General features: G+C 29.8%; 3 protein-coding genes across 4 annotated transcripts in view; 2 read left to right on the top strand and 1 right to left on the bottom strand.

The window, feature by feature from the left end:
- The window catches only part of LOC105778510 (integrin-linked protein kinase 1), an 82,324-nt gene that overhangs the window by 20,703 nt on the left and 40,677 nt on the right, over positions 1 to 20,944 (bottom strand). The gene's annotated exons all lie outside the window — the stretch shown is intronic.
- Positions 1,685 to 12,863, top strand: LOC105775808 (uncharacterized). The gene is made up of 3 exons (XM_012598314.2): positions 1,685 to 1,901; positions 12,180 to 12,303; positions 12,376 to 12,863. The coding sequence occupies exons 1-3, from the start codon at positions 1,804 to 1,806 to the stop codon at positions 12,778 to 12,780; spliced, it is 627 nt and encodes a 208-aa protein (XP_012453768.2). The 5' UTR covers positions 1,685 to 1,803; the 3' UTR covers positions 12,781 to 12,863.
- Positions 15,655 to 19,796, top strand: LOC105776990 (casein kinase II subunit alpha-2). Its single transcript, XM_012599998.2, has 10 exons — positions 15,655 to 15,969; positions 16,255 to 16,384; positions 16,683 to 16,877; positions 17,103 to 17,260; positions 17,420 to 17,510; positions 17,619 to 17,684; positions 18,162 to 18,244; positions 18,814 to 18,877; positions 18,991 to 19,059; positions 19,542 to 19,796. The coding sequence occupies exons 1-10, from the start codon at positions 15,737 to 15,739 to the stop codon at positions 19,599 to 19,601; spliced, it is 1,149 nt and encodes a 382-aa protein (XP_012455452.1). The 5' UTR covers positions 15,655 to 15,736; the 3' UTR covers positions 19,602 to 19,796.

Genomic DNA, 20,944 nt, shown 5'->3' with positions numbered 1-20,944 from the left:
TATTCACAAGTATTATATATACATAATATTTTTAATTTATTCTAAAATAAGTTGTATATATACATGATTTTATATTTGCATCATTATATTTAGAAAATATATGTAGGACAAATTTGAAACAATTTTGCTTTCAATTAACATTATAAATTAAAAAATAAAATATCAATTAAAATTTACTATTAAATAATTAATCCAAATATTTGTTAACAAAAATTTCTTTATAAATTTTAAATATATGAATATTATCTTTTATTTAATAAAGGTAAATTCGTAAATTATCATTATATTCCTAATAAAGTACTAAATAAATCAAACATCATAATATAACTTTTCGGGACTTTAATCAATACATTTCAATTTATACCAAATATTGTAAAATAACTTTTCCAGCAATCATATTCTCAACAATCATATTCCATTGAAATCATAACATAAAAATTCACCAAACGTTACTTAGATGTATCCACTTCCAATTTGTCGCATTTCGATGACAATAATGACAAAAGATAATCAATATATATTTAGCTTTCACAATGTTTAATCCTACAAATTGTATAGATAATATCTTAACTTGGGTTAATGGTGACCAGTTCCTTTTAAAAGAAAAAATCTTACAAATGTTATAGAAATATCAATTTATTTATACGAGATGTATTAAGTAATGGGTAATTATTCGATATATTATTTGTAAAATATTTTAGAATCTACAAGCGAATTAAAATTGTAATAAGTATTAGAATAATTTATACATTTAAATTTTTTATTGTTTGTAAAGTCTAAAACAACCCCAAAAATGATATATGGAATAATTTCCCTTTCATATTTTAATTCTTTTAAAGGAGAAAATTAAGGGGTCCACTTATCTGGACCGTTTGGTGTTTGATTGATTTTTCAACAACCGTCTTTCACATGGGCAATTAACGGCCTATAATCATTGTGTTGGGTCTTCTTCAGTGTTGTGCTGAAAAAGAATCTGATAACTCTTATCCAATGATCCCTTTTTCTTGTTGAATGATGATTCCTTTATTTAAACTTACATAAAAAAATTAAAAATATGATTTAAATTAATTAGACAACAACTTAAATGAACATATTAAAATAATAATTTTATTATAAAAATATTTATATCTTTCAAAAAAACTAAATATCATAGACAAAATATTAAAAATAAAAATGATTAAATTAAGAAATTAAGATGTTTTGGATGCGAGGTTAATTTTGCTCTGTAATATGTAATTTTTTCATTCACAGATAAATGTCACATATTTAGGATATAATTATATAAATATATCAAAATAAAGATTAATATGGTAGAATTTTTTAAATCTAAAATATAATTAAAAATCTGAAATATGTTAATTAAATTAAATTTCATTTTTGTAAATATAATATATTAATATATGCCAAATTCTTAAATTATAGAATTAAAACAACTCTTATAATACAAATTTTAAAAGTTTATAAATTATAAAATAGTTTTTGGTTTTCCCAAGATACTGATTGAGATAAATCCAACGTTTTATATATTCATTAAAAATAGGTTTTTAAACATCGTTATATATATATATCCGAATTTGAGGATTGAGAAACAATACGTGGAGGGGCCAGGTTGGGTAGTCTTGTGATAAATATGAGTTATTTTTGTCCCATTAGTACAGAATATATATAGCAAAGTGGATATAAATCACATTTGTTGGCATTGGTTTTGTGAGATACCATCTTAAATTCAGTTTTCTTTCAAAACTTGATCATAATGGCCAATGTAAGGGCAAACGGAATTTCTTTTTTCTCGCAGACCAAGCTATGGTTAGCAAACCCACTGTTCCTCTGAATATATATATATATATATATATGTCAAAGACGTCTTGGCATGATCTGGTAAAGCTGGATGGCTGTAACAGGTCAGATTACCATCCTTTTCTCATGCATGAATTTATGTCAAAGAAAATAAAAAGATGACTGATCCTTTAGATTTTCAATATAAATAGATTCATTGATTCAAAATGTATGATCATGATCCTATAGTACTAGTGTGCTTGATTTTTGTCCTGGTTAAGTAATATTGAGTTTTCACTCAATTTGTAAACTTGTATACAAAACAAATGACTTTCTAAACTGCAGTTTGGGTATTAAATAAATAAAAATTGAAGGAATGTTTGGTAAATTTAAATCAACAAAATCAAAATAATGAAAATTGAATTTTACTAATAACAAGAAATGAAGAAGCATAAAAATCCCATAATTAAAACCTTTTACTTTGAAGAAAATATATGACGGTTTTATTGAAATCTTTATATAAGGATATTTAATTAAAATATAAATAATTACTTCCAATAAGAAATAATAACCTTTGGTGATACAAGAGCAAACCAAAATTGTTTTACACAAGTATCATCCTAACCAAATACGACTGCTACAAAACTCAAAAATTAGATCAAATATTGAAGTTTGCAATAATTTTTAGGGTCAATTATATAAATGGTCACTTAATTCTAAAAAATTTCAATTCAGGCATTAGCGTTGAAATTCGTTCCTGTTTTGGCCATGACCCGCCATTAAATTGATAACAGTTTTAATTGGTATAATAACACATTTAGTTCTCAATACTTTCTTATTCTATCAATTTGATCCTAATTTTAAATAATTCAGTAAATTTAACCCTTCACATTTACAAATTCTATCAATATGATACTCAAACTTCATAACCAAAGCTTTCAACTTTTAAAATAGAGGCATTTCACATCTATTCATTGTTTTTCTTTTCTTTTCTTTTCTTTTTATGGTTGAAATTATCCAGTTCAATACATAACCCTTTTGTTTATACTTTTAAGAAGTTAGTGCTAGAAATTAACTAAACACCATTAAAAATAATAGAAAATACAAAGTTTAAAAATATAACTTATAATAAAATTATATAAATAATTTAATATTTGTAAAAAAATTCACTTGGCTAGCATATTTTTTTAATTAATTTGGAAAATGGTTTGACAATAAATCATATTATTAGTGATACATATTGCTTATTGTGGATTTAAAATTAAAAAAAATAATTAGAAATAAATAGAACACATAATAATTTTTAATTAGTTTATAAGATTAAAAAATCATTATCAATGTAACAAAATAAAATTCAATTAATTCTTTCGCTTTTTTTCTTATGAAAAAATAGATGTTAATAATTTTTCTTATATAATTATTGATTGAACGACTGGATTTTTCAAAACCACATTTCTAACTCCGGATTCAATTTTCAATTTTATGGTCCAACTTCGAGGACTATTTCTATGTACCTTGAAAGAACTATCTCAATTATTTTAAAGTTTTTTCAATCCCTTTAGCCAAAATTTTATCAATCAAAGGGTTATAAAATATTATATTTAGAAGAAAGCTAATGAAAAAAGAAAAGGACATAAAGTTTCAAGATAAACTTATTGGTATCAGGAATTTGCTCAAAAAACAACTCATTAGTTGAGAGAAGGTTTTTTTTGTTGTCTTTTTTACAAATTTATAGATGTGGAATGCCTCTATCTTAAAAGTTGAAAGCTTTGATTAGGAAGTTTGAGGATTAAATTGATAAAATTTATAAATATGAAGGGTTAAATTATTGAATTATTTAGAATTAGGATCAAATTGATACAATATGTAAGTATTGAGGACTAAATGTGTTATTTTATCTGTTAGAAAAAGGCTTTTTGTTATCAATTTAACTGTGGGTGACCAAAATAGGAATGAATTTAAACGTTAGTACCTAAATTGAAAAATTTTAAAATAAGATGACCAAAATAAAAACATGAACATAGTTTGATGACCATTTGTATAGTTTACACTATATTGTGCAAAATGACATATTTGGCACACCTTTTATATCATTACTCAAACCATACAAAATGATGAACTATGCAATTGTACGTAAGTATTAAATATCAAAATTTCCATTTGCTGAGAAACCTAACCCTAACTTGTTAAATTCTTTGTCTATCCTGAATGTATAACTCGATAGCTTAATCAATCATAAGAAAACACATTTCTTTCATGCAAAAAAAATACCTTTCAAAAAATTAATCCAACGATTAAAGAAAAAAAGAGATGTTCAAGTAAAATAAATCAAATAAAAAGAAAATTGAATAAACTATTTATTCTCATATCCTTAATGCTTTATGGGATAAGAAAAAACATCATTACATGAAAGAAATTTCGATGAAAGACAAATCCCTTATAAACATAAGACTAATTCAAATGAATAAAAATAAATCAAAAATGTTGTTAAAAAATGCAAGATCTTATCAATGAAAAAGTAGCTTTAGAGTTGTTTCACATACCTTGTAAATTTGCTCACCTTCATGTTCTTCTTTGCCCGTGAACTTTTTCATAATTTTGCTCAAGAATCTCAAAATTTTAATTATGATATTTTTTAAATTTAAAAGGAACTAAATTTTCAACAAATCATAAGAGCTTTCATTTCGCTACCAAAATCACCCAAAAAAAAACAAACAATTTCTCCTTTTTCTTCATCATCCCGTTTTATTATCAACTCCATCCTCAAATTCATCATTCACTCCTAACTCTTTCTATGTAAGTCAATTTAATACTCCTCACTCAGACCGTTGACAATCCCATATAAGTGATGTCACATTCAATGTCGAGAGGCATCTATGGTTGCCTCATACACTTTATTGGTTGTATATTTGACAGTATAAAATTCAACCATAAGCCAAAATACCACCAGTTAGCTTATAAGCTACTATTATAAACATATGAAAAAGGTTTACTAAGGCCACTTTATACAAATAAACTTCACATACATGCCAAGCTAGTGTGACTACTATATACATAACCAAACTGACTAAAAAATAGGATCACACTTCAATGGCGATATGACTCATGTTTGATGTAGTACTCGACTATTGTCTTCTCAAATCCTGTCTCTGACCTATGTATGAAAAACAATCCAATACACTAAGCATACCTTTGACAAGGATTTAAGACTACTAAACAAAACATAAACAAACTAACAATAGGCCAACATTTCCCAAACATATAATTACATTATTAGCATCTTATCATAATTAATCAATTACATATCACTTTCATTACAATGCAAACAACTTATAAAATTTAAACTTACACCATATGGCATTAGTTACAGATATCACACATATTCAATTCAATTCAAATTCCTATATTCATTTCATCTTATCAATTCTTTTACAATTCTTACTCATATATTCTTATACCTTTGCCTTTTTATATCAATGCACACTTATTGATCTTTCATTCTATTTCATTATATCTTACTTTCCACGACATTTCATCACATTATTTGTTTACAACTCAATTATAAGTTTATGACCCAATTTGTATTTTATCGTGCACAGATAATTCAATATATCATAATTCATTCTTATCAATTCTAAGGTTCATCTACCAATCTTTTAGCAATTACTCAATAATCATATTTCAATCTCAAACTTATTTTCTTTAAGCATACTATCAATCAATGCCAACTAATGTGATAATCATGTTTTTACGTTTAATACTAATATCTAACATTCAGACCTATCCTTTGACTAATCAACTTCAATATTATTACATTATGGGTTGTGCTATTGATATTGATACCTTGTGGTATAGATACCAAAAGGTTCGGTATCAATACAACATCGCTCTGGACTTGCTATTTGAATTTTGACTTCAAGGGTATCAATAACCCGGAGCTAGGTATTGGTACCTAAATGCAGGATAGACTAAAAATTCAACTAAAACACTCCAAGCTTGTGTCCTTCCATACTTTAATTATTCTCAATCAATATCAATTTCAAGCACAAAGTATTAATACATACCACAACCATGCCATTCTATTTGCCATAAACCTATTCAATCAAACCACTCTCAAAGTTACCTTACTAATCACTTTAATTTCAAGATGATACAACACTTTAGCCCATCTATTACCATTTATTCTTTTCCTCTTACCATTTCAAATTCGATTCATATCAAGTGTTGTTTTACTAATGAGAAAAATAAGTCATAATGCAAGTTATTAAGTCATTACCAATTCCTACTATTGTATAACATAGTGGTAGTTAAATTCCTTTTACAAATCTTAGCAGTACACTTGTTTTACAACCATTTTAACTTACTATCTTCAATACAATCATATTAATTAATTTATCCATATAATGTTATCTTAGTCAATCACATTTTCATCATTCCTTAACTCAAGTTACAATTCATTTTGCATATAAGATTTACATAACATTGTGTTATTTACAAATTTAATTATAATTCCATTTATAGTTTCCTTTACACTTTCAATTACAAATTCCATTATGATTCCTATTAAGAATTCATTCGTAGCCTTTAGTATACATAGGCGTAATCTGAAATTAGGTACAAAGAATTATCTAACCAACACACCATTAGCACATAAGTGTTCCAACCAACACACCATTAATATATAATAAGTCAAATAGACCCTCCAACACACCGATAGTGCACACAGTGCATAACATTTATCCCATACCAAATTATCTCCACGGAGTACTACTAACAATTCCTATTGGCATGCCAGATGTATCCAATTCGATTCTTACCAAGTTTACTAAGGCATTAATATCATTTCTTATTTCCATTCACATTATAAGTTCATATTCACTTTCTCATTTAATCATTGCATAAACCATCTTATTCTTTTCATACATGTAATTCAATACCATAGTTCATCTCTTTAACCATTAACTCTTATAATTTCCTTTATTGATATACAAGTCATATTTCATAATAAGCACACCATCACATTTATTTAAAACATGTACTAAACCATATCATGCTTACCTTTTAATCACCTCTTTAAAACTTTACATCATAAGCAAAATAATGCACACACACACACAAAAAAAAAACACTTATGCTATTTATTGACTTACCTAATATCATATTATTAGCTCAACTTACCATTTAGCCAAATTCATAGCATTTCCAAATACTAACCATTCATCTTTTAAACTTTATAATTCATATGTGATTTACCAATGTTTATTAATTATCACATTAATATCTCAATGTATACATATACACTTCTTGACCAAATCATGACTTACCCACTTATTCATTAAGTGCAACAAAATTTTAATACACATATCAATTTCCACCAAACAAACCTATTTAAGTTGCTAACCAATATATGTATCCTTTATTTATTCAATCATTATTAACCTACTTAACTTTTAGACGTTACCACAACAACTTAATCATACAAACTTAAGGTAATGAAATTCAATGAGCACAACAACTTTTAGAAATTTGGACGTCTTTGTTTAAAGGTGCAAATTTACATAGTTTTATATTTTTATTGAAAAACTCAATGAGATACTAAGAATAATATTTTCATCACTAAATTTATCTCACCATTTTACTTTGAATTTGCATATGATAATAGACGTCTTTAGATAATTACCCATAAGAAACATAATTTTGAAAAAAAGTGAGTTGAAGGATGTAACTACTTTTGCTCTCTTTTAATTGAAATTTGGCAATAAATTGGTCATACAACGCATTGGACTTTTCTATAATAAATTACATCCCTTCTTAATGCTCCACTTTTATTAATTATGTACTAGGAATAAACTCGAGATGCAGGATCAATAAAGATAGTATGTAATGTTTATATTAATAAGCAATGAAACAACATTAAAACAAAATTAATTAAATTAAAGTGTATATTTAAAAAAATTCTTTGTACATGGCAAGTTTTAGGGGAGGGGATTGTTATTGCTAGGGTTTGATCTTGACTTTTGTGATACTTACAAAGGCTTTACTCGCTTCATTGGATTATTGATAACATATAAAAATGTAATGAGAGACACAAATATTAAATTTCGAAAAAAATAAAATACAATTAAAACAATTCAACAGAAAATGGAAACATAAATAATTAAATTGAAGTGTACAATTCAATTATAAGAAAAGAAAATGAGCATAAACCTGAATAACAGAAATTTAAATTAAGGGTAAACTCCAATATATATTATCCAAATAAAATGTACTATTTAAATGGCTTAATTTATTATTTAGTCCCTGAAGCATAGAGATTTTTCACTTTGATACTTTAACTTTTTGTCTCAATTTAGTACCTTAAGTATCAATTTCCTCTATTTTTTGTTAATTTTGTAATGGAAATTTAAAAAAACTATTAAGCAACTTTGGCCCATGAAAAAATGCCACATGTTTTGGCTAATGACAAAAATGTCATGTGACAACTAGTTTTATTTAAAATAAAAAAAACATTAAATTAAAAATTATAGTTGTAATAAGGCCCAATTGGCCTGGATCCAAGCAAAACAAATAAACGGCCCAAAACTAAAAAATTTAGAAAAAACCCTAGCCCTAAGCAGATGGCAGTTGAGCGCCGCAACAGCCCCATGACGCGCTCCAGCAGCCTCCAGCAGATCCGATCAGCGCATGTTGCGGAACCACCCTTTTTTTCCCGCGTCGTGCACTCCACGAACTCCTGCAATCGTGGACTCAAAGAGTCCGATTGAGATAAAACACCAAAAAAATAACAATTAGCAGATTCATTTGTTTTTTCTTTTCAACTTTGCGGGCTATAAAAGCCTTTGGAAATCTGTAAAGAGGGATACGGAAATAGACACCAAAAATAGAAAGGAAATACTAGAAAGTACAAAGTTTTTGAAGGTGAATCGGTTTTTTTCTTACAGATTTTCTACTTTTTTGGTTGTTTTTTTTTATTTTTATTTCATAAACAAAAATCAAAAAGGGAAAATGGGGTAGTACCTTTGAGGACTCTCCGTCAAAATTACGGCGGCTTCGCTCAAATCGGAGCTTGGCCGAACGTCGGAATCGGTGCCTGAATTCGGGCTGACCGAATCGCCTGAACGGTGGTGCGATGATGCTAGGGATGAAACCCTAGCAGAGCAAAGGGAGCCTTTTTATTTTTTCTTTTTTTTCTTTTCAATCTGATGAAAATGGTTTTTAGAGGAAAAATCTGTTTTAAGTAATGAGACAAAACAACGCCGTTTTCCCAGGCTTGACCCGCGCGGTGACCCGACCCGGAGGGGAGGATCCGCGCATTCTTGCCAAATGGGGAATTTGCGCATTCGGTCCCCTAATTTGCGTCGCGTTTCAATTAAACTTATTTTGTTTTTTCAAAATTGGGCCGCATATTTGATTTTTTTGTTTCAAATGGGTCCCTTGTTGCGCAACGTTTTGGAAGGACGAGATAATTTCCCTTTTGGTCCTCCGCTGTTACGCGCGCGTTCAAGTGGGCCCCTTCTTTTTAAATTTTATTCTAAATTCGCCCCAGTTTCTCGTTTTTAACTCAATTTGATCCATTTTTTTTGTTTTTATCATGACTATGCTATATCATTTTTTTTTATTTTATCTTACTTATTGTTATTATTACTATTATTATTTCATTCATACATACGCCTATTTTAATCTACATGCCTATTTAATACATATATGTTTTTTAGTTTTCATGAACATATGCATTCATACATTTTTTAAACTTGTTTTTACATTTTTTTCTTCAGTTTTTTAACCTTCTCATACTTTATATTCCATATATATACTTATTCATTTTAAAATAGATACATGTATATACATACATATTTTAATTCTTACATACACATATTTTATGCATTTATATATATATATATTATGTTTTCATGGTTTTATAAATAAATATGTATATATATATATGTATATGTATATGCCTACATTTTATAATTCATATGCATTTTTTTACACATACATATTTTTAGAAATTTTATAAGTTTTTTTGTTTTATATATCTCATTCCTTTTCCTTCTTTATATGTATACTTATATATATGCTTTAATATATGCTTACACATATTCTCAAAATTCACTTATATATCATCCTTATATATTTTATAAATACATGTACATGTATAATTTACATTAAAGTAATGTTTCATGTTATGCATTAACATTTTATCATATCTTTAAGGAAAATATATTTTGATTTCGTCAAAGCATTAAAATCATCATATTTTTACAAATTTCCAAAATATTTGGCATTCATGATTCTCGAGAAAGATTGCGTCCTAACTTACTGGATTGCGATTATTTTTCAATGAATTTAGAAAGCCAAGTATTTGTTTTGCAATAAATTCGTAAATTTTAAATAAAAGCTTATTCTCGGGAATTCAAAAATGTTGGGTCCTAACTTACTGGTCATGACATTTTCTTCTCGAAATAAGAATTTTCAAAAGCAAAAGACAATATTCAAGTATTTTGAAAATTTAAAAACATTGTGCCCTAACTCACTGGGTGTGGTGTTTTATTTCTTTGAAATAAGAATGTCCTATCATTTTAATTCATTCATGAGATAAAAAGTTTTTTTAAAATCTTTTTTAAATTTTCGACACCAAGACATTAAATAATCAATTTGGTACCAATTTTGGGCGTCACGAGGGTGCTAACCCTTCCTCGTGTGTAACCGACTCCCGAACTCGTTTTCTCAAAATTCGAAGACAAAATAATTTTTAAGGTGAGCCGATCACACCTTAATAAAGGATCGGTGGCGACTCCAGTTTTATCTTTAAAGTCAACAACAAAATTTTTGTTTTCAAAAAAAATGGTTTCGACAATAGTATTAAATATTTAAATATTAAAAAATGCTTTTGACTTTGATCCATCATTGGCTGGTGTTGACTAGTGCTGACCAGTCACATGACGCTAGTAGAACATACCATGTGCCCTTTTTTTAACTTGTTTAGTATTATATATATTATATTGATTAAAAATGTAAAAAAAAAATCATATATAACATATATTTTTTATAAAATTCTAAAATATATAATTATAAATTTTAAAAGTTCAAAATAATATATAAGAATTGAATTTTATAAAATTAAAAAAGTATTTAAATTTCAAGTAATTTAAAACTTTTTAGAATTTTATAATTATATATTTTAGAATTTTATAAAAAATATGTTTAAACTTTTTTATAATTTTTACAATTATTTTACATTTTGTAATAATATTATTATTTGCAATTATCTTTTTTTTGTAAATTTTATTTATATAAATTTTTATGATTTATATATTTTTTCTAGATTATATATGTTTCTGAAATTTTTATATATTTTTATATTTTTAATGTATATATACATTTAATAAAAGGAAATATTTTTTACATAAAGATGCCACATGACGTTTAGTGATTGGCTATAATTTTTTAACATCTCAAAAATAAACTAAAAAATATAACAGATGCATATTTTAGGTACCGATTGAAAATTTGAGTGTACTTTAAGTATCAAATTGGAACAAAAAATGTTTAGGTATTGAAGTGAAAAAAAGTATACTTTAAAAGCCAAATTGTGAATTAAACATATTTAAATTAATAAAGGAAAATAATAAAATGCAACTCAAATTCATGAAAATATTGTTAAATTTTGATTTAAAACTAAAAGAAAAATACTTTTAGCTTGTTTTATAAGTCTAACAACTATTATTGCATGTGAAAAAAATAGAACCAAATAACATGGCTACGGTCCTCACTCATGATTCATGAATATAAGATAAATAAATAAATAAATAAAAAGCAATAGAAGTGCAATACTTAACCTATGGAGGAATTTCATTGAAACTTCCATGGTTTCATAATTGATATCAACTTATAAACTTAGCAAATCCTGGACAATGAAACTAAAATTGAGACCAAAACTTTTAAAACATATTACTTCTTAGTCGTAAGAATTACACCAAAACTAAAAACAATTGTTGTTTGTTGATTATTGGGTGATACATCACTTGCATGCCAAGAGAAAATAAAATTACACTTTAAATCATACAATCACCCTCTAACATAAATATTACAGTAAAATTGAAAAAGGAAAAAAATACAATAAAAATTCAGAATAAAGTTAATAAAGCTTGAATAAAAACATATGAATAAATAAAATAACCAAAATGAAAGAAAAAAAAAAAGATGATAATTTTTATCATATAAAGAAATTATGTATTCATATGAAGATGTATTTTAAGTGATCATATCGTTGGAACTAACAGTAATCATAATTTGATATATTAGAGTTAGAAATATTAATGCCCTCAATCCGTTTTGCATTGTGAATAAAAACATTCCATCACCCAAAAGGAATTTCTTTTGCCAATTTTACTAAATTCCAGGTGGAATTATAGCATATTTGACAAGCAACTACATTCAACTCCAATGGACGAACTTCTTAGACCGTATGATAAGGAGTTTGTGAGGATGGCAATGTTAAAACATGAAGAAACATTCAAACAACAGGTATATATATATTTCTTATGTATGCATATATTGTTTATGTTTATCTCTGTTAAGCTTGAAGCAATGTTTCAGGTGTATGAGCTCCATCGTCTATATCGAATCCAGAAGACATTGATGAAAAGTTTTGAAAACAGCAGGACTAATGGAAGCTTCAGCTTAAAGAATCAGACTTCAAGAAGGCGACTCGACTTGGAACATTCGGTGCACCATCATAACGAAACGTCAGAAGTCATCGATGAGAGCGAGATTGAGCTGACGTTAGGGCTGCCGATAAAGGAACGACAAGGGACAACTCTCCCTCGAACATGGGATTTCGGACCGTGCTTCTCATCATCTTCCTCTGAATCCTGTCATGTGACAATGGGGTATCGACATGGAAGTAAAAGCACTAACGATCTAGAAGAACAATTGAGAAAGGAGGGATCAGATCAGCCTCCTTGGATTCTCCAAGTTCTAACTATGAATATGAGTCTATGACAAGAAAATATATATACCTCCCCATGTAGATATGATTACATAATTTAGACTGCTTCTTATCGACCAATTTTCTTTGATTTGTATGTTGGTGTGGAAGTTTTAGTTTCTGCTAATGGTTCTTTTAGCAAAATGGGTGAGTCTAAATTAAATCATGATTCTAATCTCATTTTCAAAACCTTAAATAACAACCATAACATTGGAATACTATGTTGCAATTACAATGTAGAACCCCATTACTATACTATATATCTATGTAGTGAAAGAATATATGTATATAGTGAAAGAGGGCGGCAACGTCCAGGGAATCAAATCTGGGTACTAAAGAATCCAATGATAGACTCAATTAGCATAGTTTGATTGGGGAAGATTTTGAAGAATCACCACACTTAAAGTGATGAGGTCAACACTAACACATGTGATTGGAGATTAAGAGATACAAAATATCACCACTCTCAATTACCTTACATGAAGAGAAAATGTTTAAGGTCGTTTAATTTTCGTTGGAATCCACCAAGAACAAATAAACAAAGGAAAGTTGCTGAAAGAGTTTGGAATTAAATTCTCATCTATCTCTTCTCATTTATATTGTTTACCTTTATATAAGCTATTTGGGACATTCCCCAACATAGGAAACTTAAAAGCTAAGTGCATACATTAATACTTACATTAATGATCAAATACATGCATCTAATCCTATATACATGCACAATTATGATATTTATCTTAAATAAACTAAATACATGTGTTTAATGAACATATATTCCTGCATGCATTAATTTCTAATTCTTGCATCCTATTTATTTAATGAATGCATAGAAAAAATCTACTAAGATTCTTCCATCCAAATTAGGCTCTTCATGTTGCATCACATTAGGCTTTCAAAACCCAAAATTTGTCTAGCTTCATCTTCTTCAATTTGGACCCAAGTAGTTGGAAGCTCGGTGAATGCTCCTGCATCACCCTACGTTTTGCCATCTAGTCCACCACCATTTTTTGGCACTTAAGGGGCATAATTACTTCTAAATAGATGGTGATGTGACGGATACGAGTTAAGCGAGATGTTACACATGCAAGTCATGCAAAAGACTCAACACCTTGTTAACAAAGACTCAACACCTATCCTTAACAAGGTAAACCAAAACAGCTCCACATGCTATGCATTCGTATGGTACGTTGGTGAGGCCTGGCGATTGTTGCCCATTACGTAAAATAATTTGGTTGCCAAGGGTACCGACTTGGCTGATGTAACTCTACATCCCATTAAGACCAAGCGAGTTTTTAACATTATCCCTATGAACTGGTGCGGTCCGAATCTTAGCAAAGGAGACCAAGCGGGCCAATGTCACATGGGGTTGCTGCCCATTTGGAAACAAAGTTCCATTATTTCATACATGATTTCCCTCATGTTTGCCAAATTGCCATCAAAGTTCAAACCAGGGTGGATGAACCTGCAAAATGCTTACCATGTAATGTTAGTGCACCATAGTGTTTTAGTTGTTTCCTATTGTACACTAGAAGAACAAGTCTATCTTATATGCAGGGACCGAACCGAGAAAAAACTGGTGGTGTCAGCTCTCAACACCAAGAGGTTAATGTTTGTTTTGAATTGGGAATGTTTCCTTTTTTATTAATTTAATCCAGAAGGATTTAAAACTTAAATTTTTTTTCTTTTGTGTGAAACTCCAATTAGTGCGTTCAAACTCAAAATTTATATTTCGATTTATGGGTACCCTCTTAAAATAAAAATATAATTCAAATAAAAATCCAACTTTTTCATTCATACAAATTCAAATATTTAAAAAGTTTATACTATCTAATTTGATTTTTAATACTTTCAGAGCTTGGAACAAACAAAGCTCCACATCCGCCTCAGCCTAGCCTTAGGGACCGCATCACTTCATTTATCTTTTTAGAGTATATATAATTTAATTTTTAACTTAAAAAATTTCCATGGGAATTACATGTGTTTTATAAGATATAGTTGTTTAAGCTCCGCCGGATTTTAGATATAAGGTTTATATTTATACATGATTAACTAAGTTTTTGTTTAAGTTCTTTTTTTTTTAATAGAATTTTTATTTTATATTTAATAATTATATATAAGTTTATTACCATTATATATATATTTTTTTTAAATTTCAACTTAACATATTTTTTAATATTTACATTACAATATAATTGTTATACCACCATTCGGGCTAGACACGTGACACACTCAAATGGCTCCATGTGGACACCTGTGAGTAACTTGTACCTCCCATCCGTTATAACACTCATTCTATTCAACCACTTACTTTTTAATGTAAAAACTCTTCTAAGTGTGAATACTCTCTTCAGAGATTATTAGGACTCACTTAAGCGTAACAATCTCGTACTGCTTAGAGGAATAATAGAATGGACGTCATTGTATACGACGATAACCACCTTACCACATATATAAGCGGACAATAGGACCTCTTTTGTATATACCCTTCCAAATGATGGGGAAAGGTATATTTTCTCCCTTTTAAAAATCATTGAGCACTTATTCTCTACAATCAAGCCTCCTTAGCTCCTACGACCTTCTTCCTCTCCTCTTGTCTTTTTCCGATTCTTTGCTTATTAAGGTGAATCGATTTCCTTCAAATTACTACAATCTCTTCTTTATTGTATTTCATATCAACAACAATATATTTAATTATATAAGATATAAATTGTATAAATAACATAAACTTAAAATGAATTGACCATTGAACTCGAATTTTAAATATTAAAATTTGAATTTAACACAGATTTTAAGCGACTATTATATTTTTTATTTAAACGCATTTTTGAGGTACATTATTTTTATCCAAATTTTAAAATTTTCGGAAAAATTTTGGTGTTTGGAGTAGTCCTCCCTTAAAACCAAAGCCTCACGAACCTACTAAGCTTAGCCAATAACCATCTAGGAAGGAAAATAAATGGGCTGGCTTGAATGAATGAAACGCGAAGCGCCAACCCTCCACTTTTACTCTGCTTATTGCTAATTTGCGCCATCGTCGCCTCCCGCCCTCCCCTCGCCCACGCCGGTGCCGGTTACAGTAAGATCGACGAGATCTCCTGTTCCAGTCGCCGGCGAATCATGTCCAAATCTCGCGTTTATACTGACGTCAACGTTCTTCGTCCCAAGCAGTACTGGGATTACGAGTCTCTCGCTGTTCAATGGGGGTAATTTTTTTATTTAATTCCTCAATACTTTCCTTGATCCTTGATCAGATTTGTCATTGGTTTATTTAATTGAAAGTTACGCTAGGTTGCATCAAGTAATGCCAATTCACGATTGTGGAATTAGGTTAACGAGATCTTTAAATCTTACTGCGCTTACCTCAATCATTTTTGTAACTTTTTGGACATATGACCGAATGTTTTAAGCTAACTGTTCGATTCAGTTCGTGATTGATGTAAATTCTTTGTTCTTTCTTCGTGTTCTCGTTTTACCTTGATCCGTTTTAGTGATCAAGATGATTATGAGGTTGTTCGAAAAGTTGGAAGGGGAAAATACAGTGAGGTTTTCGAGGGCATAAATGTCAACAACAATGAGCGTTGTATAATAAAGATCCTCAAGCCTGTCAAGAAAAAAAAGGTTAGTACTTATTTTTTTTCTGTCAGATTTGATTAATTTTGGAGTAGATTTATATGAGAAAATCTTTAAAGCATAATTGCAATTATACTATGTTACTCGGACTTGGGTGTAACTGTTGGACAGGGGTGTGTATTTGACCTGAGTACGGTAGATTTGTTTAAAATTTTTTCTATGTACTTGGAGGGTTACCTTTGCCCGAATATATGTTAGATGTGGGTATTTCAAGAAAAACTGTGTCGGAGAATCATTGGCTATAGATTATAGAAGTAATCTCTATTATTATTGTTATTATTGGCAGATTAAGAGGGAGATTAAAATCCTTCAGAATCTATGTGGTGGCCCGAATATTGTTAAACTTCTCGATGTTGTAAGAGATCAGCACTCAAAAACACCAAGCTTGATATTTGAGTATGTCAACAGTACAGATTTCAAAGTTCTCTACCCAACTTTGACTGACTATGACATTCGCTACTATATATATGAACTTCTCAAGGTAATATCATGTTCCTCACTCAAACTTTTGATGTATTGAACTTTGCTCCATCATGGTATTCATTTGGTGATTGTTTTTTTTTTTTTTTTTTGAACTTATTATTTGTAGTTCTATTCTACACTTGATTGGGTTCCAAAAGCTGACTGGCTTTTTGAAGTTTTAAGAGGGTTCATGATTTGCATGTTTGCAGTATAGGATGATAGGAATTTTTTCTTTGCTTTGTAGGCATTAGATTATTGCCATTCACAAGGAATAATGCATAGAGATGTCAAGCCTCACAATGTCATGATAGATCATGAGCTGCGCAAACTTCGCTTGATAGATTGGGGACTTGCTGAATTTTACCATCCTGGCAAAGAGTATAATGTTCGTGTGGCTTCTCGGTAATGCTTTGAAAACATCATGAATCGAATGACCAGCTTAACCCCAAAATATACCTTTTTATATTTTCAAGATTGCTTTTTCCCTTGAGACCTTGAAACAGACTGGCATTAGATATTAGTACTTGTCAAAAAAATATAAGAACATTCCTTACTTCTCAGGTACTTTAAAGGGCCCGAGCTTCTGGTAGATTTGCAGGACTACGATTATTCCTTGGACATGTGGAGCCTTGGTTGTATGTTTGCAGGAATGGTGAGGAATTCCATTATTCTAGTTTAAATGCATTAAACTTTCATTCAAAACTTTCCAACTTTGGGTGCATAATAGAGTAGTTATGACTTATGATGTTTTATTGTGTAGATATTCCGGAAGGAACCATTCTTCTATGGCCATGATAACTATGATCAACTAGTTAAAATCGCCAAGGTAATATACTTCTTCAGATTGCAGATTGCCAGATGTTTCAATATTGTTGCCCAAGATTTATTTATCATTTGTCTTGTTAAATTAACATTCTGGTTGGTATTATAGATGTTTTCTTTTTACTGTTACCTGTAACATATTAGCCTATATAGTGGTATTGTCCCTTGTCGATCTCATATTGTCCTCCTTGCTTTTACAATCTACATCTGGACAACCTTTTCAAGCATCTGCTGCTGCTGCTGCTAGTGCTGTTTATTAGCAACTCTTTGTAGATGCAATTTTATCCTTGCAGATTTCAATTTAAATATATATTCCCACTTTATTGTCATAGCTGGAGAGGGGATATGTAGAAGGGGCATAATTTACGTGCACTGTCAAACAAGAAGTTCTATTCACTTTCTTTCCCGGTTTTTCCTAACAAGTATTGCCAGTTTTGTGTCAATGCTACACAACTTTTGACTGCTATTAATGCACCTTCAGGTACTAGGGACTGATGAGTTAAATGCATATTTGAACAAGTACCATTTAGAGTTGGATCCTCAACTTGATGCACTTGTTGGAAGGTATGTGAAGAATTAATATATATCCAATATGTTGGGTCCATGTTACTTAGACTCCAATGTGAGTGTTGGATATGGGTATGTCCCTGACATGGCATGTTTAATTGTTTTTAAGGTTTTTTTAAACTCTCTCTCTTTCTCTCTCTCCATACATATATATATTTGGAGAGTCCCTGGAGGGGCACTATCCCTGTTCCATGTCCAAATGTGTGCTGGATATTGGTCTTTTTTTTTTTTTAAATGAAGGCCTGAAGCACAGCATAGTGCATGCTTTTGAACTTAATTGTAAACAAAAGCACTAGTTAACATTAAACCATCACAAAGCACCTTGTGGTGCTGACACACTGATGGGTAGACATGTTAATAGTGTGGAATTGGTCTTTTTTTTTTTTTAAATGAAGAGCTGAAGCACAGCATAGTGCATGCTTTTGAACTTAATTGTAAACAAAAGCACTAGTTAACATTAAACCATCACAAAGCACCTTGTGGTGCTGACACACTGATGGGTAGACATGTTAATAGGGGAATGGTTAACTTGTTCTCCATTACGCATTTGCTATATTATTTTTCAGGCACAGCCGTAAACCTTGGTCCAAATTCATTAATGCGGATAATCAGCATCTTGTTTCTCCAGAGGTCATTTTTCTTCTTGAGGCAAACATCTAGGAAGTTGAATACTATAAGCTCAGTTACAGTGCACTAAATGTCTTAATAAATAATATTCATTCTTTGAGCTCTTCGGCTTTCAGGCAATTGATTTTCTTGATAAGTTGCTGCGGTACGATCATCAAGACAGGCTAACTGCAAGAGAAGCCATGGTAGGTCTACATAAACTTTATGAATGCTACTACCATTTCTCTATGCTCTTTTCTTTTATTAAATCTTAATGTATGACTTGTAAAATATGAAATGAACCTAAGTTAATTGGATTCAGGTGTAATGGTATGTTTGTGATATGTGTATTTCAAGAAAAATGTAGAGTCAGAGCAACCTATTAATGAGCATTTTCTTCATGCTCCTTGGAAACATGTTATTGTCATCAATAAAAATATGAAGTGGATCCTGGGTAGTCATATCATCTGGCCACTTCATTTTTCTTAAAGCATTTATCATCCAGCATATACCCACGTCTGACATTTGGATAGAGAGATGATTTTCAAATATTCTCCAAATACATAGAAATAAAATCTGATCATGTCTGTGCCAGATACATACGCATGTTGAACTCAAACCCAAGTTTGTGTAACATAATAATGAATCCCCATATATTGGCATGATATATTTGTTTTTGCTGTTGCAGGCCCATCCTTACTTCTCTCAAGTCAGGGCAGCAGAAAGCAGCAGGATGCGAACTCAGTAACCGGGTACACTCTGGGTTCCTTTGTAAATCAATCCAGACTTTTGGACAGATATGTTGTGTTTAAATGTTACATAAAAACTACATAATTCTAATGACTGCCATCGTCAGTTTTAGGAAAGGTGATTTACCATCATTATTAGCCATTTGCCCGGAGTAACTTTTTATCTAAGAATATAGACCATACAGTTTTTTTCATGCAATTTTCTTTATATTCAAGTATCATAACCCATAGTTGATAACGACAGTGTTTATACGAGTAAGAAATTTAATGGCTATTCTACAAATTGTATGCATAGGAAAAACATAAACCAGAGATGGACCTGCATGGTATAGGACTGCCTAACATAGGTATGTAGCTAATATGTATATACTCACTTTTTATATATAAAATACTTCATGGAGTTAGGATCTTTCAATCAACAACATAGGTACCTGGACAATATTACGAGGTTAAGAATTCTTATCATCAGTTCATTCGAATTTTCAAAGTACATGAAAATTTAAATGATCCATGATCTTGAATCTTTTTTTCCTAAAGCCGGTAAAGAAAAAACCATAATGTAATACAAGTCAATTCTATCCTGGTAGATGGGCCTCTAGAGCAGAGTAAAAGAATAAAGTGTCGCATTCAATCTATTAAATTGAAAGGTCTCTCCTTCGCCATAATCATTCAAAAAATTTAAAGCTCCTGTTTTGCACCACATAAAACTCCCCTTTAACTAATGCCAAGGCCACCGACCCTATAAAATTTAACACCCGAATTTTCTTTTATTAATTACATAATAAAAACAACACCAACCACCCACCCTTCTTTAATCTTGATTAGTCTATTTATATGATTAAAATGTGTATTGAAGGGTAAGAAATAGAAATCGTGGAAATTATTTTTAATTGAAGACTTGAAAACAAGTCATCTATGATTCGATCTATAAATATTTAAAAAAAAAGTATTTATTTATATATTTGAATATGGGTTAAAAGTCTTCTATTCTTGGAAAACTTCAACTTAAATTTCCACTCAACGATGTATATGGCATTGCCGACGGGTTAAAATACCCAATTATATATTCCTTTCATAAGATGGAATCCCTGAACTTGTTTCTGCTGTCAGACGACGACCCAGTGACTTAACATAAACTTCCCATTCCATTGTTTACTTTTCCTTCCCAGATTTCATTATTTTGGTAATACCTTTTTAAAAAAGTTATAATTAACTAATCTGAACGAAATAATTTACTTACTAAACTCACCTATGTAACCTGCACTTAATGTTCACAAATTACAGTGTCTCGATTTTTACCAGCACAACCAACACCTCATTGGGTTTTTCATAACATATGTTT

Source organism: Gossypium raimondii, chromosome 10 (assembly GCF_025698545.1).
Source record: "Gossypium raimondii isolate GPD5lz chromosome 10, ASM2569854v1, whole genome shotgun sequence".
In the NCBI taxonomy this organism is placed as follows: domain Eukaryota; kingdom Viridiplantae; phylum Streptophyta; class Magnoliopsida; order Malvales; family Malvaceae; genus Gossypium; species Gossypium raimondii.
Note: the sequence above shows the minus strand (reverse complement) of the source record. Positions and strands in the feature narration are given on the sequence as shown.